At 39.6% G+C, this 25,226-nt stretch overlaps 5 protein-coding genes across 13 annotated transcripts in view; 3 read left to right on the top strand and 2 right to left on the bottom strand.

Moving 5' to 3' along the window:
* LOC124115607 (nucleoprotein TPR-like) overlaps positions 1-1,790 on the top strand; it is an 82,678-nt gene extending 80,888 nt beyond the window's left edge. For all 7 annotated transcript variants that reach the window (XM_048399467.1, XM_048399466.1, XM_048399465.1 and 4 more), the window contains one exon: positions 951-1,790. In XM_048399467.1, the coding sequence (XP_048255424.1) occupies positions 951-1,219 (269 nt within the window). In that variant the 3' untranslated portion in view covers positions 1,220-1,790. The remainder of the gene's footprint in view (positions 1-950) is intronic.
* Positions 1,791-3,169: 1,379 nt separating this feature from the next.
* LOC124115593 (tektin-2-like) lies at positions 3,170-7,407 on the bottom strand. 2 transcript variants are annotated; one of them, XM_046476642.2, is made up of 6 exons: positions 7,253-7,407; positions 6,181-6,626; positions 5,554-5,768; positions 4,965-5,187; positions 4,224-4,447; positions 3,170-3,910 (listed from the first exon to the last, which is right to left on the bottom strand). In XM_046476642.2, exons 2-6 carry the CDS (start codon positions 6,592-6,594, stop codon positions 3,718-3,720), a joined length of 1,269 nt encoding a protein of 422 aa, XP_046332598.1. In that variant the 5' UTR covers positions 6,595-6,626; positions 7,253-7,407; the 3' UTR covers positions 3,170-3,717. The 2 variants fall into 2 exon arrangements, with proteins under 2 accessions (XP_046332598.1, XP_046332599.1); XM_046476643.2 differs by having other exon boundaries at positions 7,214-7,391.
* A 98-nt stretch (positions 7,408-7,505) lies between these two features.
* LOC124115594 (all-trans retinoic acid-induced differentiation factor-like) lies at positions 7,506-14,259 on the top strand. The gene is made up of 7 exons (XM_046476644.2): positions 7,506-7,663; positions 8,467-8,600; positions 10,250-10,321; positions 10,578-10,649; positions 11,370-11,485; positions 12,918-13,015; positions 13,301-14,259. Exons 1-7 carry the CDS (start codon positions 7,586-7,588, stop codon positions 13,406-13,408), a joined length of 678 nt encoding a protein of 225 aa, XP_046332600.1. The 5' UTR covers positions 7,506-7,585; the 3' UTR covers positions 13,409-14,259.
* A 1,185-nt stretch (positions 14,260-15,444) lies between these two features.
* Positions 15,445-22,103, bottom strand: LOC124115592 (UDP-N-acetylglucosamine transferase subunit ALG14 homolog). Its single transcript, XM_046476640.2, has 5 exons — positions 21,871-22,103; positions 21,162-21,313; positions 19,178-19,300; positions 17,571-17,630; positions 15,445-15,691 (listed from the first exon to the last, which is right to left on the bottom strand). The coding sequence occupies exons 1-5, from the start codon at positions 22,022-22,024 to the stop codon at positions 15,521-15,523; spliced, it is 660 nt and encodes a 219-aa protein (XP_046332596.2). The 5' UTR covers positions 22,025-22,103; the 3' UTR covers positions 15,445-15,520.
* Positions 22,104-22,248: 145 nt separating this feature from the next.
* The window catches only part of LOC124115591 (TLC domain-containing protein 4-B-like), a 30,959-nt gene continuing 27,981 nt past the window's right edge, over positions 22,249-25,226 (top strand). The window contains exons 1-2 of one of the 2 annotated variants that reach the window (XM_046476638.2): positions 22,249-22,396; positions 23,181-23,380. In XM_046476638.2, coding sequence (XP_046332594.1) covers positions 23,205-23,380 — 176 coding nt within the window. In that variant the 5' untranslated portion in view covers positions 22,249-22,396; positions 23,181-23,204. Of the gene's footprint in view, positions 22,397-22,607; positions 22,811-23,180; positions 23,381-25,226 lie in introns of those variants that run through there. The other variant, XM_046476639.2, reaches the window with a different exon arrangement.

The raw sequence follows: 25,226 nt of genomic DNA, 5'->3' as shown, positions 1-25,226 counted from the left end.
AACTAATTAAAACAACTGCCTAACAGATATGGTAATTCCATTCTTGTTTTTGCATGAGTGTTTGAGATGAATTAAACGTTTTGCTTGACTTTCTCCATTTATTATGTGTGAAGTCCAGTCTATTATGAACTGCCTCTGTGGTCCTGTGGTGGAGGATCTGCACAGAGAGCAGAAGGTCGGGGGTTTCATCCTCCGCAGCGTCACACCAAAAAACTTTAAAATATGGTATTTGTTGTTACCCTGCCTGATGTTCAGCATTATGGGGCTGAAACAAGGACTGGTCGGCTCGGAGTTGGTATACTTTGTCTGGGAGGGGTATTCATGTTAAACTTGGGCATTTAATGTGGGTATGTTCAACCACTCATTTTTTGAGTATTTCGTTTGTGTCTGTTCTTGATTTATGTTTTAGATTGTTTGGGGTTTTTTTGGGGGGAAGGGGCTGCATTTTCTTGATATCTTCAATTGGGTATAATTTGGACAAGATTAAACAATAAAGTGAAAACTTATGCAGCTGTTAAATTGACACCATGTTCAATTCACTTTTATAAGCAGAAATGATCCTACAGTTGCAACTATCAGATATCACTGAGATCCAACTTGATGGTGCTTTATGTTTAACATTACCTGTGATGATTCATGCATAACCAGCATACTGGTATATCCTAGCACCCAGTGGTGAAAGAGAGAAAATAGAGATTATATATTACTGGCACTGTTCACAATTTCTACCGTGAACAGATAGTATTGATGAGGGCCACCAGGGGAGACAACTCTTGTCCATCAACTGATGTGATTTTGAGGCACAAACAATGACCTCACTCCTCAGATAATAATTCAACTTTTGTTTGACCATTGTAACATGTACTAAATATTATTTGCATGAAAAATGATACACAAATGCATATATGTCCAAGTTTGCAGTGTATAAAAAAGTTGGGTTTTTTTATCAGTCGGTCCGAAGCCCCGGATTCAGCGTATAGTGTGGGAGGGCGAGGGTGCAGCCAACGCTCCCCAGCCGGTCAGCTCCACCCCCCAGCCTCAGCCAACACCACCCACAACCCAGCCTGTACGTGGACACCCTGTTCAGCGCCGACCTGGGGGGTTCCAACCCCGGCCTCGGGGCCCCCGGAGGGGCGGAGTCAACATGAGGAACATGCGGGGGACAGGACACTGGAGGGGTCGACCAATGAGAGGCAACTACAGGTCCCCACAGTTCTAGTGTATTCAGCATGTGACTAGAACCGTCGGACTTTCTGTATCTCCCAGATCAAGAGAATGAAGAACTGAGTACAACATTTGTTAAACTGAGAAGTTTGCTCTTCAGCTGTATGTAATGTGCAAATGTTTAAATGACAAGATAAATTGTTGTGCAATTGTAGGTTCTATATTGATGTGCATCGCTATGGAACTAGGGCGACCATTTATGGAGAATTCTTTCTTGAAATATAATTTCCTCCCTGTTGTGAATCACAAACCACCTTTCAAATGAATGTTATGTGCCAGAAATGGTCAAAAAATGTTTTACCCCCGGAAACCCATTGTCAATGTGTAAATATGTACATATGATATCAAACTTTCCAGGTTTTATCATGACCTTGAGTTATGAGACTCTTCAGCATTTCATCAGTGTACAGACACGTGTGTGAATTTCACTTCTCTGCCTGTCGGCCCAGCATTTAATGCTACACATGTCAAATCATAGATGTTGGTGATGTTCCAGATCCTTGTCTCTAGGATATCAGCAAATAATGACTGAAATGAATCATCAAATAAACATGGCTACTGTATAATCATGTGTGGTTTTGTTGTCAAATCAGGATGCTTGTGTGTACGCTGATTGAGCTGGATATTTTAATAACAATTATGATCCCAAACTGGCTTCCACGGGAGAAATCACTTTCGCAAAGTCGAGCAATAGATCAGTAGAATGAAATTGCATCACAATGCTTTAAAGAAGACCATTGTGACATCATTGGTTACCATGACATCATAATCCAATAACATCACTAATCTCTCTGCCACTGAAGCTGGTTAGCTGGACTTTATGCACACAGACACTGCTTATTACTGTTTCAAACTATAAAAGGGGCGGTTGGGTAACCTAGTGGTTAAAGCGTTCCTCACGCTGAAGACCCAGATTTGATTCCCGACATGGGTACAATGTGTGAAGCCCATTTCTGTTGTCCCCTTGCCGTGATATTGCTGGAATATTGCTAAAAGTGGCGTAAAACCATACTCACTCTCATTCAAACTGAAAAAGTTGGAAGAGTGATTTTTGATGATAAATAGAATAAATGTTAGATTTTTTATCAACAAGTGTTGATATATTTCATATCAAAAGCCACTCAGGTGAGATTCTCTATATATTGTGCTTTTTATTAATATTAAATTCTTGGTATTATAGAACCAAGCAGTGATATTTGTGAGTTTGATTACTGGAACATGATTGACAGTACATTATCCAGTTCTTAAATAATCGTGCAACACAGTCCAAGTTACATGCTGTTTGTAGTGGTCTGCATGTACTCCACATCACCACATGACCATCTCCACATCACCAAGCTCCTCACAGCGATAGCCCATTCGTGGAGCTGTCTGTACTATCGCTGCCACAGTCAAAACTCCCCACTGTGATAAGTGACCACAACCATGCTTGGAGTTGAACTCGCAACCGACTAACCGTTATGTTTACAAACAAGTGATGACTTCCGTGACGCCGAATACTCTTACCCCAGCTTCATTTTATTCTTTGTCAATTGGAATTTTTATTTCATTTCAACTATCATGTAATTGGTATAGTAAGAATTTAAGGGTGAAGTTGGGTGATTTTCCTTTGGTCTGCAATCTCGAACCGATCCGATCAAACAAATAAGAATGTAAATTCATCTTGGAAATATGGTCAGTCATAAACCTTTTCAAACTTAACTGTGATGGCATTCCCAAAGACATAAACAAAAGTATAAACATTACTAAATTTGGGGTTAATGGGCAAATTTCAAGATTCATGTAATGGCCTCGCCCACACTGGTGGCAGCGATGTTACCAAGAGTGTAAAGGTGTCACGCGCTGTGAAGGAGCTTGCCACATCACATGACCAGCTCCACTGATGATCCACCTTGACTACGTATTGTCAACTCTCTCAAGGTCATAAAACAGAAGTAGACACAGATACATCTGAAGCACATTTATTTTCTTTTGTTCTTGTATTTACACATCCATGACAAATTAAGTGTTTGGTTCTGATATATATATGGCCAGTACTGATAAGCTGAAATAAAGGTTCTAGTAGCAGCAGCCCAAGTTATTATCATTCTATGTAATATTGTAACTGAAACACACATTGCAGACGGAGTGTATTTACAACAAGGTAGATATTTGTGGGAAACACAACAACAGGAAGAAAACAGTTGAATACTGATGCAGTAATCCTATAACACCAATAAATTTCATTAACACGATACAATTGTCCACAGCCTCCAGTATCCTAACCTGCTCGCTTAGATGCAAGTTCTTAAATTCTTTAGGAATAAAACAGAACAGTTAATAATTCAGTACATCAACTTAACATAAAATATACAACAGTGAACAATTTAACGTGTCTTGTGATAAAATATTGGACTTGATTTGAGATCTATATTTGACGTGTTGATATAAAATTAGCATTTGCACAGCTGACATGAGAATCTTAGTTAAATGATTTATTTGTGATGTTCCTGGTTAAGCAAGAACGGTGGACCTCTGTCGTTCCATGCCGGTGAGTGTGAGATTCCTCTCGATAGTGCTCTGGGGGCGTGCCTGGAGCTTCTGCCGCACATTCATGCAACGGTTGTCCAGCATCAGCGAGTTGTTCTTCAGCGCGAGGTCATCATTGATGCGATGGAGGTTCTTCTCAAGGCCGTCCAGAGCGTGTCTGTTAAATAAATTGTGACAAACATTTCAATCATACTTTAACTATAAAATACATCAGAATCATACATAAGCAGTTTCCTTGAGTAAGTTTGGTTTTATGCCGCTTTTAGCAATATTCCAGCAATATCACGGCGTGGGACACCAGAAATGGGCTTCACACATTGTACCCATGTCAGGAATCCAACTCGGGGTCTTCACTGTGACGAGCAAATGCTTAACCACAATGCTACCCGACCGCCCCCAGTTTTCTTGAACCCCTTGTAACATCAACCTCCCTGCCCTTCTGAACAAGAACTGATATGTGATGTACTCACTTTGCCTGGTTGCATTTCTCTTCCAGTGCCCGCTTGGTGGCCTCGAGCTGCTTGACCTCATCGGTCAGCCCGTACTGGGGAGCATCCCGACACAGTTCCACGTTGGGTCGGTATGTTCGGTTCTCAAGACGTGTTTGGGCCAGTTTCATCGGGTTGATCTTGGCACGGATGGATTCTTCCAGGCCACGAATGTCATTCTCCATATCAGCAATTTCCTCCTCAGTCTGAAAATTATGATTACTTTTAGACCTGGCTGACTCACAGACGAGCTTCCATGGCAGTGACTAGTGAAGATAGTATCATTGGACTACAATGTATCATCACAACTTATGCTTTTAACTAGAGCTGGGACGATACACTAACTGTGCGATCTGATACGTATCATGATACCTTACTCACAATCTGATATGTATCACGATGCTTGCATGTGCTCTTATCTGTGGTGCCTAAGCCATCTTTTTCATAGAGAGGATGGCCAAATACCTGGTACACTGATGACTTACAGTTGGCAGTGTCAAGTATGGCACAACAAATGAAAATGTGTAGGTTTTCACTATTAACTTGCACTACTGATTAGTGTTTAGTGGAATGTTAATAGAGCAAACATTTAAGGTCAGCATCGATATTTTTTACTAAGTGTTTGACTGTGATCAATACTTGTATCGAGAAGTAAAAATTGCGATCCACCGATGCTTCAGTGTATTGTCCCACTACTTTTACCATGACTGTGACAAAACTTACATTCTTCTTCTGCCACTCCAGTTCATCCTTGGCTCTCTCGAACTCATGGATCCTCTTCCTGAAAGCGTATTCCGATGCAATTCTCTGAGCCTCCAAGTCATTGGCGGTCTGCTGGAGGGTGTGATGGATTGCCTCTCGTAGTCTGGTGGATGCCTTCATCTCAGCCTCCGCCCGTTCTTTGTTGTACCGACTGAAGTCTTCCCACTGCTGGGGGGTGGTGCTCCTGTTGTAGAGAACACCAGGTTAGGGAGGTGCAATTATTCAAAGAAACAATACAGCAAAATCAAAACTTCTTTTCAGGTTGTTGTTTTCTCTAGTATTCAAGTTTCAAGGGTCAATGCACCTGGTTAAAAAAAAAAGATGTTTTGCCTCACAATAGATTTACGTTTTATTTGAATAAAATACAACTGTGCAGTCTTTCTTTATAGGATAAGATTTTGTTATTGGTATCTTTGCAACAAATCACATTGAATCCACAAAACTATGTGGATAAATTAATAAACTAAATAAGGGTATTACAGAAGTATGAACAAAATAAGAAGGAAGACATTTTGTTTCATCCTGTATCAAGATGAAGTGAGCTACCTACCCCTTGGGCACTCTGAGTGAGTCTGGCTTGTAGCTGATGTTGGGGGAGCGGTCAGTGAGGTTGTATTGGTCAATGTCAATGCCCAGAGCAATGTTCTTGTCCTGGAGGTCAGCCTGCAGCTGTTGGCGGGCTTCCTGCAGCAGACACAGCTGCTCAAAAGACTCATCCACTCGCTGCTGCAGCTGTTTCTTGATTCCCTCAATCACCTCAACTTCCTGTCCAGAAAGAAATTATGCATCATTGTCAACCGGTCAAAGTTGATATATTGCCCACACATGTATTTGTAGGTTTAGAAATTTAGTCAGTTATGCTGAACTGACAATCTACCAGGAGGTTGGTATCATGAATGTACCTAATGCAACATGGTATGAAAGGTAATTATGATTTAGAATTTGTATCCTTTCAAGATGCAACTTCTCAAACTCTTTGAAAATCTTTAAAATCTGGCCCACACTTAGGAAACAGAATGTTAAGTGATATTAATTCCCCAAAGTACTGATGCACCAGGCTTGTGTCCCAATGCATATAATGCATCACAAGGTTCCCTATCAACACAGTAATATATACAAGAATATATCCCCATGACCACAGAAGTACAGTATTAAAGTCATTTGTATATGTCTTCACCTTGTGCAGCTGAGCCTCTGGTTCATCCTGGACCACATCAATGGCTTGCCTGCCCTCCCTCAGAGTCAGACACTCGATGGCTACATCCAACGGCAAGTTCTTCGCCTCCAGTGCTTGCTCTGTCTGTTCCTTGGATTCAGTGAGGTCGGCTATTTCCCTGTCTGTGTCAGCTAGAGTCTTCTCCAGAATTTCTTTCCACTTCCTGATATTATCTACTCTATCTGCAAGACGGACATTATTTGAATGCTGATCCCATTTGGTTTGATTGTCTGTTTCATTTCTCAAAAATCTGCCTTCTTGTCTGACTTGGTGTGAAGCATCCCTCTGTCGCTCGGCATTGGTGGATATGGTGTAGTTGCTTGTGAACCAATCTGGGGGCTGGTAGCGAGTTGTGGGCCGAAGTTGGGTGGCCATTTTGACAGCTACTCCAAAATTAACTCAGGAGTCTGTAAAATCAAAGAAATTAATATTGATAATCAATCAACAAATTATATGAGATTATTCCTTCCCACACAATACTACAATGATAAGTTTTTATTTCAATTAAGTATAATGAAGGATAACTTCTGTTTCTGCCAATCATCAACCACACCTAATATATTGACATATGGCTCAATTCCTTGTTCAGACGTGTATAATGAACAAAAATACTGTGGGTTGTTTATAATTAGATCTATCATTATCTTCGAACTTCAAGGCATTCCTGAATAATATAGCATGTTATCCTTGATCTACCAAACCACATGAATCACAATGGCCGGATAATGGATGAACAAATTGGGTAAGTCTAGACATTCAATTGTTCAAAGTGGTAATGTTTCTTTCCATTATCATAGTTTAGCCTGAAAATAATGAATGACGTAGTACTCTTTCGTAACGGTAAATGGATTCTGACCGTCATGCCTGCCTATTACAAATATACTCAATACATTAATACCCCAATGGGAATCTGTAACACTGGAGAGCATCAGCCAAGTTCATAAATATGTCAACGATATGATGTGAAATGGTCAGTGCATAACAGTAAACTGGCCTGGAGGACAATATGGTGTAGTTAACCCGTTGTACAAACCCAACAAAAGGTGTCGAAGTCGGTATCCTCTGTACTCGCCCGGTGTAAATTGATGGAAATGTTACAAATGAGCACTCAGTAAATAGCCACCACACTCTACTTGTAGGCCTCGTTGCTAACGAAACACAAAACGACAGGACTATTGATGTCAACAATCTTCTAATTGGTCAAAGGCTTGACTATGGGCCAATTAAACGCTCGATAACATCCACCACTTTGGTTTGTTTACGTTGCCAACGTAACAACCCCGCGGAGGTCACCGCTAGGAGACGAAACAGGAAGATGAAGTCACATGACCTAAAAATGGCCGTTGTTTGATTCGGAAAAGAAAACATGACACCCTTCAGCGTTTGGTTTCTTATCGTCACATTCGCGATTTACTTCGTGTATTGTAGTGCTAGTGAAAAACAGGTAAAAACGCAGAAAATATTTGACTTATACAGATGTCTCTTGTGAGAAAAATCTAAATTTAGTAAAAGTATTCCCATTCCGTCTCTTGTTTTCGTGGGATATCTATTTTCGTGATGTTTTGGTATATATACTACTGGGAGATCGGCGCAACCAGCTGCTGCATCCTGCAATCCCAAACCAAGAGTATTTTGTCCGCATCAATCATATTCAGTTGATATTATTGACAATGTTGCGTAAAGTAAACAATTTCAATGCGCAGTTATCCAATACCATCACATTACAACATCATTGTTCCGTCATAACATTGAAGCCATTGATGCCATCCTCCTACATCTCGCAGACCAGGTTACATTGTTTACATTGTAAAAGACTTCTGACGAACTGATTTCCCCAGGAACAGGTTATCTTATAGGTTGTGTTCGGAAAGACCTACCTTGTCGATATTGCTGTACACTTGTCTAAGTGTTGGTTTCTCTGGACAATGGCTTCAATGTATTCATGGCTGCTGTGGTAAAATCTCAAGTGTTTTGCTACATTCATCCGTCTGATCTGACACCACAAAACTTTAAGAGGAATTACAAGAATTCGGGTTATATTTAGCTGCGAGGGCTACCTTTTCATGTTGATAATTAGATGAATACGTTTATAAAAATATTTAGAACTTATCCCGATTTAGTCATGTTAGTCATTCATCCTAGATCTGTGAAAGAGGATTTTACAGTACCATTAACAATTTAATTTAAGGATTTATGATAGAAAAGTCACCTGTCACAGGGGTACTTATTTGTGTTTTGATATTTCAGAGCGATGTCTGTTCTAAGACTTGCAGTAGTTCAATGAATGACAGCTATGTCACTGACTTCTGTCACGAACATAGTCTCCAGGTACAGGGCAGATGCTGCGTCAATGTCACAAGGTCACATCGGATATTATTAGGGTAGGCAAAGATCACATGGTCCGGTCACATATTTTGTTTCAACGTTGAACATTGTAAACATTATTTTATCACATGCAGTATGTAGTAGTATTTCACCAAGGCAGAGACTTGATAAAGAGGACATTTGGTTTATATGTCATAAAAAATTAGGTAGGCTAATTCTGAACAAGAAAAATAAGAAAGAGAAGTAGGAGACAAAACCTTGATCCACTTTGGGCAAATTTAATGTGAGACACAAACAAATATGACAGGTGAATTATATTTAAGAAATAAACAATGACCATGAGTCGTATATTTATTATATGATATATCAACATTATGTACAGCCTCTTTAAGGATGTTTATAAAATGTACGTGGTTAAAGCCTTCGCTCGTCACGCTGAAGACCCAGGTTCGATTCCCGACCTGGGTACAATGTGTGAAGCCCATTTATAGTGTCCCCCGCCGTGATATTGCTGGAATATTGCTAAAAGTGGCATAAAACCATACTCACTCACTCACTTACAAAATGTACAAGCTTTAAAAATATTTACCAAAATTTTAATGATGATGACTCCCTGAATAGAATCCGATCCCAGCAATGTCGGACAAGTCCATTTTATGTACAGGTGGATTAAGTTTGGCATTTCCCGCATATTCTGTACCTTTTCTCTTAATACCAATTGTCATATCTCTCCCACTTTTTGATGCGATCATTCGGCCACTGCGTTTATCTGCATAGCCCAGCTACATCTATGGGAAACAACTTACTAGACACTTCCCTCTCAAAAATAGCATTAAAATATATGACATCATCAAGTTGTGAACACATGAATGAGAATCTCCAGAAATGATGTCATTATAGAACAGTGTTTTATCGTTGAAAAAACCATGCTTCGTTCTTCATTGTTCTGTGTGTTGTTGTGTAGCTATCTTACACTACCAAACCCTTAGCTCGGAGCAATTATCCTTACCCTTAAATACTAGTACATGTAGTACCCTAAGCAAAGACGTATATACGTCTTTGCCCTAAGCAATAAACCTTGAAACAGCAAGGCATGGTAACAGAAACAAACATTGACAAGCGAAGGCTGGCATGCCTAGCATAGCAGAGTAACACACACCCTACGTAAAGCTACTGGCAGTGTTGGAGTGGTTATTTTACAAATTGACAAGCTGATTGCCCACATGGCCACAGACGCTGCGAAGCAAACCTGATTCACAGCTGAAGAGCAACAAGGGAGGTAACAACTCAAAACTTATTTTAACATAGCACTAAAATATCAACAATAATTATTGTTCAACAGCTGACATCAGTGGCCTGCAACTCTAACTTGCCAGCATTAACTGGTCATGAGTCCCAGTTTTGGGATGATGATGGTTCTTGATCAGACATTGTCATACCTATTCTCATGGTTTTTACTAAAGTGATAAACCTACTTTCATTCCACATTAAGTGATTTACCTAAACCGCAGCTCAGAGTAGTGATCAGCTCAACATGTTCTTTGACAGAAGTGAACACCTAGGACTATGCAGACAGTAAACATCCCATATCTTACACAGATTTAGCATTTATCCTTGCCAAACTGTCCACTCAGTGCCAAAATATATTCACTGGTGAACTGCATTGTTGTTAACCCATTCTGATAAACTGGAACATTGATTGCAGCCTTGACGTTCAGGGATGTGGACTGTCGCAGCTGACTGGCTTGTTCACAGATGGAGCATCTCTACAAGTCGTGTAAGTTAGGTTTCATTAAGACAGTTTGTCTTTGTTTCAGAACATTAACATTGTCTTCTTTCCTTTATATCAGTTTCTTTTGGCTTTGTTAATGAATATTCTATCCTTTCTTGCTTGTGAATCTCAATCACTCAGTCCTGAAGTTGAATTTCAATGTTTGGCTATTGTCTTTGAAGAAACACGAAACTGTGTAAGATGCTCTTGTAGTGACTTGTCGGTATTCTTAGGGTGAATATTCTTGATGTCATTTTTTCAGTCTACTCCAGGACAATCCTGTGAAGAATATTTCAAGAACAGATTTTGAAGGCCTCTTAGAATTACAATATTTGTAAGTATCACAGACTGATTAGACTTTGAGGTGATCTAATACAATCAAAGATAAGGTTAAGAACTGTACTAAACTTTGAATGTCTTCAAATCAAAGACACAAGAAAGAGAATAACAATCCAAAGAATGTTAAAGTCAGTGTCGTGAGAGGTGACTAACCAGTTGCGTGTATCGATGCTCATGCTATCAATCACTGGATTGTCTGGTCCAGACACGATTATTTACAGACCACCGTCATATAGCTGGAATATTGCTGAGTGTGGCGTAAAACAACAAACCAAATCCTTTGACCGAGAGCACCAGGTCACCCAGCTGTGCAGAGTTGTGTCCCTTAGCTGGTAGATGCTGCTGATCCTTGTCTGTGATAAGTAGCTGTGGCACACGGTCCTGTGTACAGTGCACAGGTCACAAATCTCATGAACTTCAGCAATGTTGGTCACAGCGAGTAGTTTGATGGGTGACCGCGTTCAGGAGCTTTACTCCCGAGAGTTTGTAGGGCTTTGAAGCACATTTGGAGTATCGTTAGGCAAGTGACATTGTTGAAGTATGCCTCTGTTCGCCCAGCAGTTAATGGGTACCCAGTAGGATGACACAGGTGGCTTGGGTTTTATACTCCCCAGGAAGATGAGAATGAAATTGAGTGCACACTGATCTATTTATAATGTTTGTTTGAGCATAGTTGACCTGCGTCACATTGACTGAAATATTGCATTCTGGTCAGGGCTCTTCCTGCGGGCAGTGACTGTCCAGGGGGCGTGGATGCGTGGGAGACTACCAATACTACAGCCAATGAAACACTGTGTCTACAGGAGCTGGACTTCTGCCTTGTACATAATGGTAGGTGTGTCATGTATGCTATAAGTGTGCATGGCTGGGGTGATCTCAGGACACACAGGTGTCACAATTGGTGGAGGCATTTTTTTTAATGGTGACACTATCTATGTGAGGAAATATTTATACTTGTTGTCAGTGTTAATCTGCTGCTTATCACATGTCATGCATATATGTCTGTCATTACTTGGCTGTTGTCTCTCCAGCTTGATAACGGTGTAAGAATCTACATCCAAATATCGCTAGATGCAATAAACCAGAAGTTGTTATTCATAGAGTTGTATGTTTTTCTTTTTATCCCCCCAGCATATAATGCAGGGTGATATAGCAATCAGCCAGTCTGTCTGTCCAGCCGTAATCATTTCCTTTTCCGGGGCAGAACTCAAAAACCATTCAGTGTATTTGATCGAAACTTGGCAAATCTATCAGTCACATACCGTTTACTATTTAGGAATTTTAGAAATTTTTATTTTTTACATTTCCATGGTAACAAGTTGGACTTAGGTTCTATAAGGGTGGAGTTTGTTTCCGGAGCGTAACTAAAAAAACATTAAATACTTTCTTACAAAACTTTGCATGTCTACCAGGCACATACTGAACTGGTGCCTTTTGCTATTTAGGAATTTTTATAAATGTTTATATTTCCATGGCAACAAGTTGGATTGAAGTTTAAATATAGGGTGGGTTCACTTATGGGGTATAACAAATAAACTGTTTCCTTGCCAAACATTGCATGTCTATATATAAAGAACATACTGAACTGTTGCCATTTAACATTAAGGAGTTTTAGAAATGTTTATTTTAGAATTTCCATGGCAGCTATTTTGACATGGGCTAAGAGAAATGTTGGGTCAGTTACCTGGTTTGGGACAATAACGTGTTAAAATGGGTGGGGGATATAGATGACTTCGCTGACTATACGCTTGTTTAGTTATTGTTTCTTGTAATGTGTCATTTGTTTGCATAAAAAAACCACAGAAACACACTTGTTTTACTTTCCATTTCATATGGATGCGACCATGGTGGAACTGTTGTGGGTAAACAATGTATGCTTCTTCAAGAACATTTAACTCTTGACTCATTACATACAGAATTGCACATTTACTTGTGGTTACTTTACAGACAGCTGCCGGGGGGGATATGTCATCTTTCTGATGACTCTTGTCTTATTTATGTGAGAGAAAAAACATAATTCTTGTGCAAATTTGATGTACCTGTGTAACAAACACAATGTGTCTACATACACAGGGGACCAGTAGCATAGTGTTCCTTGTTCATACCAAACATGTACTTATATTATGTCTGTATGGGACCCCCTCCTTGGTGGTAGAGTGTCTGCACGGAGAGCAGAAGGTCGGGGGTTCGAAGAGGAAGGGGTATGACTCCTCGTAAATGGTAATGCCTTTGTATACATGCCATTAATGTTTTCTTCTTTCAGTGTCTTGCCCCTCCAATTCCTACTGTGCTAATACAGCGCCTGGGATGAGTGAGTGCCTGTGTTTACCAGGTTACCATGGATACAAGTGTCTCAGAAAGGTAGTTACATTATTAACTGGTAGTCATGGAAATTTATCATTTTGATCATCTTTAAAGAAACAAAGTAATAACACTTAAGAAAACCTGTTACATCATTATTTTTGTTATTCTCATGTCCAGTGTGTTTTAGCAGGGTAGTTTTAAAAGCAGGTGCTTGTCATGGACCTGGTCTTGATTCCTTACACTGTTTGACGCCTTGGTGTCCTAGAAATTAGTGGTATATTACTAACAGTGGCAAAACCAAACCCCACTCACTCTCTCAGTTACCTCCCCTTCATGTTGCAGGGTACATTTCCCACAACAGTGTTTACTGCTGGAATGGTGGGATCAACTATACTTGTGGCCGGCCTCCTCTGGGCCACGCAAAGACGAAATGTGAAAAAACTTGTTTGATAATGTTCATTCCCATTGTTTCATATTCTGTCAGCCAAACTCTGCTCAGCATCCACTCCGCTGTCTGCTCCATTCCAACCTCAATGTCACTTAGGCTTGTCTCCAGCAGATATATGATGATAAAACTGTAATACTGTTCAAAACCAAGTTAAAATCAATTTCATACCATTTTTATACAGATCAACAGACATCCTCCTGAGGCAAGGGCGTTAACTGACTATAAAAGTAGTTTCCACCCTTGACAGAACTAGGCTGGCATTCTGTTGTCACATTTTGCCTGAACTAATGAATCTAATACAAAGCATGTGTACCATCAGTTGGTCATTGACAGATTGATCAGATCGTCTTGACTGGGTGCTGCGATTTTGTTTGAAGCAAATGCAAGTATTATGAGGTACAATCTGATTGGTCAATAGGAGGGACATAACATGTAATTGCCACTGGTGGCACTGTGATTGAGCCTTGAAATTCCAGCCTAGTTCAGCAAGGGTTAAAACTGTTACAGTCAGTTAGCACCTTTGCCTTGGGAAGATAATTGTGACAAGTGTAAATTATGCAAAAGTCATTCCATTGTGTTACTTCGACAGTGTAAGTTTGTGATGTGTTCATGTGTCTTCATTGTTATCCTACAGTTGTGTGAACATGTATTCATTGTTATCCCAGTTGTGTGAACATGTATTCATTGTTATCCCAGTTGTGTGAACATGTATTAATTGTTATCCTACAGTTGTGTGAACATGCATTCCTTGTTATCCCACAGTTGTGTGACCATGCATTCCTTGTTATCCCACAGTGCAATAAACATTGTATATAGTGTACAAAGTCATGGGAAATAAATGCTTACCAGCTCATTGTTTCATTTGGAACTTGCTTTATACATTTTCTTCTTACAGAAAATATAAGGATGTACACAATCATGTTGTGAATGCATGTATTTCTGAGGATGCTACTGACAAATGCCACTGACTTTTTGTGAAAACATGGATGAGAGCCTGAGCCGTTGATGCTAAAATTGCTGCACGACTCAGACCTATGGTGGTTCTCTAATCCCTGTGGATTGTCTCAATTGACTGAGATATGGTAGATGTATTTAGATTTGAAAATCCAGGGCAGAACTGGTCTACAGCAGCCCCCACTAGTCTTAATAGGCAACTGACAGGATCAGGTGGTCAGACTCGCTGACTTGCTTCATGCATGTCTTCGTATCTCACTTGCATAGATCAATGCTCATGACATCAATCACTGGACTGTCTGGTCAAGAGTCAATTATGAACAGACCACAATTATGTAGCTGGAATGTTGCTGAGTAAGGCATTACACAACAAACTACGGAGGTAAATTCAAAAACTTTGGACAGACGTACTGCCATGTTTCCGTAAGACTGAGTGAAAAGTCTGTGGTAAGGGTGTGAGACATACCTGATATTTCAGTTCCCGATGAGTGTGAGTGAGTTGGGTTTAACGCTGCATTAAACAGTATTCCACTTATAACATGGCATGTCAGCTTGATGTGGAAGGAAAGCCAAATGTGATGCAGGTCTTAAATGTTTACCATATTTGTGAAACCCATGATCATAGGTTTCGTGTATCCATAAGGAACGCACAAAGCAAATTGTGGTGCCTTGGATGACTGCTTTGAAGGCTATTATCAAACTGCCTCAGAATGTGATAAAATCTTATTATATAATATTATTGCTTGAGGCAGTATGTTTGGTTTGAAGAACAAACGCAAAATATTATTGTTTTGGTGGATCCTCTCTTCACATAAAGTATTTTCTTTGAAATTGACCTCTTTTGAGTTATGACCATGGAGTTGTGCAGGGAGTTTGAGGGTTTTTTGTCCACTTTTTCATAACTCCAAGGCAAAGTACATGTCTCTGATCATGACTCCAAATTTGCTATGACTTTTTGGCTGCAGAAAGATTAATTCGCCATTGGGAAGGTAAACCAATCATACCTACACTAAACTAAACAGTGTGTTCAGTTTCCGAGCCTGTATCTGTCCATGTCATTGCATAATACAAAAGACAAGGTACGTAACGAAAGAAAAGTTTATTAACACAAAAATATCTGTAACATATCACATAAATGCATGTTGTGATGAGAAGGAGCACTATACAATTCTTCCAATGTATTGACACTTGGGATGCTGCTGTTGTAGAGTCGGCCATTGAACAAACATGTGGTCTGCAAAATGATAGAGTATCTTGGCCGACAGAGACAGGGACGTGACGCGACACACACTCTCCACATATACTATCATGGTGCGCTGGAAGTGGAGCCACTGAAACAAATCCATGAAACCATAAATAATAAGATTCGGCTAAAAAGATTACCACAGATTGTCACGTACACAAATCTCCCCTTAACCATGGTAACAGGGAGACTTAAATTGACTTGTTTTTGAACCTGTTGAGTGAGGAGACATTGTGGGATATTTAACGAGTCGACCTAGAACAGGATAAACTCGCTTGCTCTTTCAGGATACCATATCACATTGACATCGATGTATGATGTTTTCTTTAATTATATGTAACAATGACTTTTCATATGACATCACAATGTTGATGGCTGCTTTGCAAAGAATAAAACAGATTACATTTCACCAACATGATGGCTCTCTGTGATACTCTCTATACCTTGAGCAAAAGTCCAGGCAGGCAAACACATTCATATATCATAATGCTAAAGGTTGCTTTGCAAACAATTATACAAATTGTAAAGTTTACATTAAATTGGATATTTATAAACTTATCCTATCTCACACTATGCTTTTTCTCCTTTTTTCTTTTGATCCTATGTGGAAACGTGCTCGAACAAGGTTTCCAGCTTCTAAAAACATATCACTCGAACTCACCCCTCATCACCATGGTCACCACATAAGCAAATGGGTCATGCAATGTAATCCGGTGCATAGGGACCTACAAAACATGATCACATGACTACCCCTGCCATGTCATTCTCTTTTGTTAGAGCTAACCGACAAGAGGGCTGTAATGTGGGCAAACCAGTCTATGTTCTTGCCTCACACTTGGTGAAAAACTCCACACCTCCCTCACATGAAGATACAGCATCCCAATTTGGAAGAGAGAACAGTGTACATGCAGCCAATTCCCTGTAGAATGTGTGACGTGACTGGTGCATCAGCAAGTTGATTGCCAAGATGTCTGATGCATGTAAATAACTTAAAATGTCAAATCCCTGTCGATCACACAAGTAAAAATACACTTGTCATAAAAGGCGACTAATGCGTTCGGGTGGTCAGGCTCGACGACTTGGAAGATGCATGTCATCAATCCCAATTGTGTTGAAGCTCGATGCTCATGATGTCAATCACTGGATTGTCTGGTTCAGACTCAATTGTTTACAGACTGCCGTCACATAGCTGGAATATTGTTGAGTGTGGCGTCAAACAAACAAAAAGTAAAAATGCAGCGCAAGATGCAGTCGATCTTCATTTCCTGTATAATGTCTCTCTTGAGAGGGGTGAACTTCCTGATCTTGATCTTTCATAAGTTTGCAAACAGATTAAAGGTAAACTGAGAAGAGAGTCCAGTGATTCCATGATGCAGGTAAGGGAGGGGGATGCCAATGTAGACTGTCATAACATCTCCAAACCGACATAGTTAATCCAATCCAAGCGATGCGTAGATGAAGGAGTGAGAAATTATACATCGCTTGTAGCAAAATTCCAATAAGATTACGTTGATTCTATGCATTAGAATAACCAGTACAGTGGGTGCTTTGCTGAATGCGGGACGACTAGAAGAAATATTCTGGAGGGCAGAGGTCACTGCCTGAGGGAACAATTCCAAGTTCGGCACTGGATCGTTAGCCTCGTCTCAATGGTCCTGTGAGGTAGGTAGCGACTGTGTAGGTGGAGGGAGAATCACAGGAGGGGTCGGCAAAGCGAGATAAGAGGAAACCGAACAAGAAGCAGAGAAGCCAGGAGTACAGTGCATGACCCATTTGCTTGGGTGGGTGGTGACCGTGGTGATGCTGGGATGTGTTTGGGTGATTTGTTTTTAGAAGCTGGAAACCTTGTTCCAGCATGTTTCCACATAGGTTCAAAAGAAAAAAGAAGAAATGCATTGTGTGAGATAGGATAAGTTTAAAATCTACATGTCACCGACACGATGACTTTATCCTATATTTGTACCTACCTTGAGTAGAAGTCCAGCCAGGCAAACTGGAATACATGTTCCAGGGCCATTACACAAGATCTGCAACAGCAAAGATGTATGATCAGTTTCCTTTGATAGACCAAGCAACTGAATGATATTTAAGCTGCCCCTGGATACGTGATATACCTCTCATATACCCCTTTTTAATTATCCAAGGTCAAGGTCACTCAGTATGAACTAGGCATCTAAACAGCTTGCTTACTCAATAACGTGAGCAGAGATTACTGGAATTTGACAAAATTGACACACCACTAGTGTGTATCAGGTCAGGCTCAACAGGTCACATTATGAAACAGCTGGAATTTCATTTCAATACACACTAAACTATGGTTTTAACAAACTGAAAGGGACCACTAACTTTAGTTAGTTATGTGCTTTTCGACTGTCAGACATCTTGGATCAAGCCATGTAAGCACAGGTAACTCGATAAATAACAATCACTGGATTGTCTGGTTGAGACTCAACCATTTACTGCCACCGTCATATAGCTGGAATATTGCTGAGTGCGGCGTTAAACAACAAACAAACTATGCTTGTTCATCTGGAAAATGACATAAAATATATAACACAAGTAAGTAGTATATCATTGATACAGTTTCATTGACACACAGACAAAAGCTTTCTGCAAGGTGTCTGCCGTCATAATTTTATCAATTTTCAATTTCCTCACTCAAGTCGTCGCATTTTAAAGACTGAATATATCCACACCAAAGGCTATAGTGAAAACTGAGGACAAGGTGTCCGTCCTTAATCCAGGTAATCACTTGCCTTCGATTGTTTATGCTACTTTGAACAGTCGCAGGTTGTCACAGATGCTTTGATTGGCTGATTGGCGACACGTGAGCAGCTCAGAGATAAACATTCCATTATAAACATAGACATTGTCGTTGGCAGAAGGTCGTTTACTCATGTAATTATTGTCAGTATTATATGGAAAGATAGCTTGGGGTGAAAAGATACATCAGTGTATCGATGCATCGTGAGTTTTCATGTGACGATACAATACTCAACACGTTTTTTACTGTATGGATACAAGATGATACTCTTACTACACACTTGATTTCCCCCATTCCAAATAAATTACTTCCTACTCATTTAATGACCTCCCATTCCAGCGTTTTGTCAGTCAGATATTGCAAAATATGCTGTAATTAGCTTTTCAAGTTCACTACTAAAAAGAGCTTCTACGAATATGTGTCTACAGCTAGCTTTTCCTTTGGAACCTGTCCTGAAATATTTTTAGGCAAGATGTCACCATGTGATTCAACGTAAATATGCATATCACGATACATATCATATCGTGACCTATGCATGTTGATACATATCATGACCTTGCTGTATCGTTTCACCCACAGTCAGCTGTAACCTGGTTCGGTGGCGGCCATGAAGAGTGGAGATGTGCCGTCTGCTTCCATATTGGCATGTAAACCTAACCAAACCTTCCAGTTGCTGATGTTACTGATTCACTATTTGAGATATCACATGGCTTATGTTTTCCAAGGAAAGTCTTTTAGACTGCATCAAGTTCCTGTCTGTTGAGGTAAAGTTATGACAATAAACATGTTATATCTTATCACAGAACTTACTATTTCTGGTTTCCGTCGGAAGACAACGGGAAAGGTGTAGATGGCAGCGTACAGAGTCGACAGCACTGTGCTCACCCATGACTGTTTCACCTGACGACTCCGTGGAATTCTTATCACAAAATACTGAAAGCAAAAGATCCTGTTTTTATACATTTGCTTCGCTTTCACATGTTCATTTGCATATCAAGTACATGTCCACAAATGCCATGATGTTGGGGCTCCTGAGATTCTAAGAATAATAATGATGACTCGGACTTTCACAAGCCCATAATGTTTCCTTTGAACAGTTCTGAGAGTGATCCTGGCACAACTAAGGGATGCAACTCTGCCACTCTTGCCAACCCTGATTTATAGTAACTGTGATTAGATAGTAACAAAAGAAACAAGCAGCATTTGTATCCATCATCACAGCATATTGTTACCCCATTGTTACCCCATTGTTACCCCACTACATCCTCCAACACTGCATGTTTCACCCCGATAACCAGGGATTTTGACACAAAAAGCTGTACAGTAAACTACTGTATAATGAACTCAAAGAGACCACTAATATTAGTTTGTTATAGCCATAGGTTGTTATAAGCATATATACAGCATATATACAGCTAATGGCCGGGACCCAAACATAAGTGTGTTGTATCCACCGGTTCGAATTAAGTGTGTTCGTTAAAAACATAGTTTACTGTATATAGGTCAATAACTTGGACCCAAGAAATGTAATAAGTCATCGGCAAAAGTCAATAAGTCAATTAAATAAAAATGGCGAACAAACCATAACACCAAATCAATACAATACCCATCATGATTGGATGAATAAATATGATCTGGCCAATGAATTTTGCGATTAGAAAAGCACTTGACTAAGTCACAAAAGCTCTTGGGTTTCCTTATAATACTGAAAGTATGATACAAAGACAGATGCTGCTCAGAATTTCAATAATGATTTTTGATGGCTGTGCATTGTTTTATTAAATGGATAGTTTATGTAGGACTAATCCTTACTGTTTACTTAATATTTCTGAATTTCTGAAACATGTGACACCTAGCTTAGCACTTTTATCATGTGTTTATCGGCCGCCAAAAGTCCAACTACCTAAACAAACTATCTGTCAAACTGAAATTATATTGGTCTATGACCGGTGACCAAAGACTATCTGAAACTCTATGTACCAGAGTCAAAACAGTCATGGAGAAAAAATGAAAGAGGGCGGACGGGCGGGCGGGCGAGCGAGTGAGTGAATATGGTTTTACGCCGCTTTTAGCAATATTCCTAAAAGAGGGATCATAACTGACAATGCACACTACAAAAGACCTTTAGTTCAGATGAGCAAATATGCTGTTAATATGTTAATATGAGTGAGTGAGTGAGTGAGTGAGTGAGTATGGTTTTATGCCGCTTTTAGTAATATTCCTGCAAAATCACATGGGGGGGGGGAACCACCAGAAATGGGCTTTGCACATTGTACCCGTGTCTGGAATTGAACCCTGGTCTTCTGCGTGATGAGCAAACGCTTTAACCACTAGGCTACCCGACCGCCCCTTGAACTCTAGTAGTTTTCAATTCAGAATACATGGTGCAAGAGAGGTACACAATATTATTCAAGCAAATACGACTGCCAAAGCCTAAAAAAAACTATAATATATTAGTTTGCAAAAAAAAATAAAGCCTACCAGTTGTCTAAGAATGCAACTTCAAAAGTTTTGTTTTGTTTGTTTGTTGTTTAACGCCACACTCAGCAATATTTCAGTTATATAATGGCGGTCCGTAAATAATTGAGTCTGAAGCATACATTCCAGTGATTGACATCATGAACATCGATCCACGCAATTGGTATACAATGACATGCATCAATCAACCAAGTCAGCGATCCTGACCACCCGATCCCGTTAGTCACCTCTTATGACAAGCATGTGTTGCTGAAGACCTATTCTACCCCGGATCTTCACGTGTCTACTTCAATAGTAAATGACTGATGATACATACCTGAGACTGTTCCTGCTCTTCTTTCCGACTCTCTTCCAAGGCATGGACTTTATGTTCACTCATCTTGTCGGTGTCTGCAATAACGTAGTACCTGGGCGAGTAGTGGCTCCCCAGCTGTCGCACCAGACACAGGACTTCCCTCGTGTGACCTCCTATAATCCAAACATTAAGTGTTCATGCTAGATAACACCAGTGGGGGAAATCTTCAAATTTAATCATTCACCTAGAAAACAAACCACCCAAACTAAGAACATTATTTTTGAGGATGTATTTACATTTTGCAAATAAGGCCTCATTGATGGGTTGGTTTCTCTGGCACATAGCTTCATTCTTTGGAGCTATGGTTGATTAATGTTGTGATAACTTTGAATATAGACTTAATAAGCTAGAATGTGCTGATTGGTTATTCATAAGGATGTTGATGGATGTCTTTCTATATAGAATCACACAGATCATCACATACCACACAAACCACTTAACATTTACTTGGTCATCATGCAAAGATTACACTACGTTTCCCCCAACCTATAATAATAATAATAATATAAATAATAATAATGAGGGGGTCCTTTTTGGCACTCATGCATCATTCCCAATTGTCTGTCAGCATTATGAATGATCCCCAGATCTTGACAAAGCATTGAAGTACTGATGACCTATTTTAATATAAATTATTATCACAGATGAAATACAGAAGCTGGTATATTACCTGAACCTACCACTACCATCAAGGAAGCTGGAACTTTTCTTTTGCCTGTATTTAATGGATTGTGTGTTCCATTTACTTTTACAAAATATATTCTATACAGAAGAAATGTCAGAATACACACAGGAACAAGAATGAGAAATATAAACACGTCCATCTTTAAACGATTTCCATAAATCACAAAGCTACGTGCATCCACATGTTCTCAGCTGTTCAACTAAGGGTAGACAACGCGTTTTTTCAGAAGGGAGACAACCGTGAATCGGATTAATCCAAAACAAAGAGTTCATGCATCAATTGTAATATGCTGTTTGAATCTATGGGGTCATACCTACAAAGAATGTAAGAATATTGCTCTTCCGTCGATAACGTGAGGCACCAACTGAGACGAAAGGCAATATTCGACATATTTTGGTTCATACATACCGCGTCATGCGTCGTTTACTTCCTTTTACTGTGACTTCCGGAAACTAACGTGGCTTCACAGAAGAGCACCTGTCAAAATGCGGAATAATGCATCTATGATTGTGTAGGTCCTTTTGATAAGGGTTTTGAATTAAACAGAGGTTGAAATGCAGAAACATGATTACGATGTTGTCATTGTGTGCATTGATTCATAAATTAGGCATGTGATCAGCGTGATCTAAACACTTGAGAGGGACACACGTCTGAGGAAATGACATAAACATTCATGACAAGATATTTAGGCAGAGACCATATACTAGGGCAAAGGTCTGAGCTACGAGTCAGCTGATAAAACCAGGCCTGTGTAGGAACATCAACGTAGCACCTATTATCTTATCTCTACACTACACGAATTCAGTAGAGTTACAGGACACGTTAAGATATCACCTGGCAGTCGTACATAAGTCCCGAAATCTGTTGCAACACATGTATTGTTGTCAGTAGTGCCCACGTTCTTCAGTCTTAGTTTATTTAACAGGTAATGTTTGTGGAAAAGTTGTTTCAGTTATATGTAATTCCTTTGTATAATGATTCTGATACCTGATTGCCAACAGTGTGGTTGCCAACCCCTTTGGCTTAATACATAATATATAGCTTTTTCTAGATATGTTCCTTGCAAAGGTCACCAATTCTGTAATAGAATTCAACTTTTTTTACTTTGAAACTAACAATGACCATGATAATGCCAAGTTGTACTTGAGTTGCATAGATAATCACACTGAACATTAATTAATGTTAATAATGTGTAAAAATGTACCAGCTTATGTCATAAATAGTAGTCATTGTTGTGTCGTTTATCACGCTGTCTGGACTTCTGAAGTTTGTCATGAGCACTCTATTCGTTTCAGATCTGCAATGCTAACTTCGAACAAATGATGGGTCGCAGAATCGAAGTGATCGCATTTGATACAACCTATTACCCATTTGCATTTGCAAGCTGTGCATTTTTCCTGTGTATTTATAAATATGTCTCCCCATCGCTGTCACTGCGAATGTGTGAAGGGTACAGGAATATGCCACTGGCAAAACAAATTGACTGGAATACAAGGTAAGTCAATGATACTTCAGTTTAGCAGTTTGTATTACAACATTGTTTATGTTTCTATACATCTTTACCTCATTACTGATTGTTATGAAAAGCCTTTATTCATTATACATGTAGAAAATCACTGGTAATATGTTCATACAGTTGTTTTATCATGTTAATAGTCATTGACAACTATTGATTCAGAAAAATATTGGGTAGTACTGGAAGATAAATTCTCACCATGTGTTTTTTATGTGATTTGATTAAATTGCTTTGACAAGTTGAACAAAGATTTTTACTATTTTCGTCATTTCTTCGCAGGTATTATTTTCCTAAATTGATAAATTAGGTCGGTACAACATGTAAATACACATTGGAATTTACATGTGTTCAACATGTTCAATAAAATTAAAAATACCAGCCCCTAAATAAATCTACAAGTTTGTTTACAAATTAAATGCAGTTTCCATCCATGGATAGAGTCAACTATCAGTTTCTTTATGAAGAATATGTTCTGGTACGTTGATCTAGTATACTCCAGTGCCATTTGTTTATCCAATACAGTTATGATCACTGGTGTTTCCACGTTAATATGATGATGATGCTATCAGGGACAGTAATGTTAGGGGAAATAGGCCTTGTTAGCCCTTACATCCAGCTATACAGTTTCAGCAACAAGATATCAGGTGATATGATAGGTAGGCCTTGTTAGCCCTTACATCCAGCTATACAGTTTCAGCAACAAGATATCAGGTGATATGATAGGTAGGCCTTGTTAGCCCTTACATCCAGCTATACAGTTTCAGCAACAAGATATCAGCTGATATGATAGGTAGGCCTTGTTAGCCCTTACATCCAGCTATACAGTTTCAGCAACAAGATATCAGGTGATATGATAGGTAGGCCTTGTTAGCCCTTACATCCAGCTATACAGTTTCAGCAACAAGATATCAGCTGATATGATAGGTAGGCCTTGTTAGCCCTTACATCCAGCTATACAGTTTCAGCAACAAGATATCAGCTGATATGATAGGTAGGCCTTGTTAGCCCTTACATCCAGCTATACAGTTTCAGCAACAAGATATCAGGTGATATGATAGGTAGGCCTTGTTAGCCCTTACATCCAGCTATACAGTTTCAGCAACAAGATATCAGGTGATATGATAGGTAGGCCTTGCTAGCCCTTACCATGCTTACACCACACCTATACAGTTTCAGCAACAAGATATCAGGTGATATGATAGGTAGGCCTTGTTAGCCCTTACATCCAGCTATACAGTTTCAGCAACAAGATATCAGGTGATATGATAGGTAGGCCTTGTTAGCCCTTACATCCAGCTATACAGTTTCAGCAACAAGATATCAGGTGATATGATAGGTAGGCCTTGCTAGCCCTTACCATGCTTACACCACACCTATACAGTTTCAGCAACAAGATATCAGGTGATATGATAGGTAGGCCTTGTTAGCCCTTACATCCAGCTATACAGTTTCAGCAACAAGATATCAGGTGATATGATAGGTAGGCCTTGTTAGCCCTTACATCCAGCTATACAGTTTCAGCAACAAGATATCAGGTGATATGATAGGTAGGCCTTGTTAGCCCTTACATCCAGCTATACAGTTTCAGCAACAAGATATCAGGTGATATGATAGGTAGGCCTTGTTAGCCCTTACACCACACCTATACAGTTTCAGCAACAAGATATCAGGTGATATGATAGGTAGGCCTTGTTAGCCCTTACACCACACCTATACAGTTTCAGCAACAAGAGATCAGGTGATATGATAGGTAGGCCTTGCTAGCCCTTACACCACACCTATACAGTTTCAGCAACAAGATATCAGGTGATATGATAGGTAGGCC

The sequence above is a fragment of the Haliotis rufescens genome, unplaced genomic scaffold (genome assembly GCF_023055435.1).
Source record: "Haliotis rufescens isolate VD_foot unplaced genomic scaffold, xgHalRufe1.0.p SCAF_2, whole genome shotgun sequence".
Classification (NCBI taxonomy): Eukaryota; Metazoa; Mollusca; class Gastropoda; order Lepetellida; family Haliotidae; genus Haliotis; species Haliotis rufescens.
This window is presented reverse-complemented; position numbering and strand designations above follow the sequence as displayed.

Coding starts and splice junctions, on each gene's coding strand:
- LOC124115594 (XM_046476644.2), top strand. CDS start 7,586: ATGACACCCTTCAGCGTTTGGTTTCTTATCGTCACATTCGCGATTTAC. Junction 7,664..8,466: donor GTAGTGCTAGTGAAAAACAG/GTAAAAACGCAG, acceptor TTGATATTTCAG/AGCGATGTCTGTTCTAAGAC. Junction 10,322..10,577: donor GGAGCATCTCTACAAGTCGT/GTAAGTTAGGTT, acceptor TCATTTTTTCAG/TCTACTCCAGGACAATCCTG.
- LOC124115593 (XM_046476642.2), bottom strand. CDS start 6,594: ATGGCCACCCAACTTCGGCCCACAACTCGCTACCAGCCCCCAGATTGG. Junction 5,769..6,180: donor CAGAGGCTCAGCTGCACAAG/GTGAAGACATAT, acceptor CTTTCTGGACAG/GAAGTTGAGGTGATTGAGGG. Junction 3,911..4,223: donor GAGAAATGCAACCAGGCAAA/GTGAGTACATCA, acceptor TTTATTTAACAG/ACACGCTCTGGACGGCCTTG.
- LOC124115592 (XM_046476640.2), bottom strand. CDS start 22,024: ATGGACGTGTTTATATTTCTCATTCTTGTTCCTGTGTGTATTCTGACA. Junction 19,301..21,161: donor AAGAGCAGGAACAGTCTCAG/GTATGTATCATC, acceptor TTTTGCTTTCAG/TATTTTGTGATAAGAATTCC. Junction 17,631..19,177: donor TCCGACGGAAACCAGAAATA/GTAAGTTCTGTG, acceptor TTGCTGTTGCAG/ATCTTGTGTAATGGCCCTGG.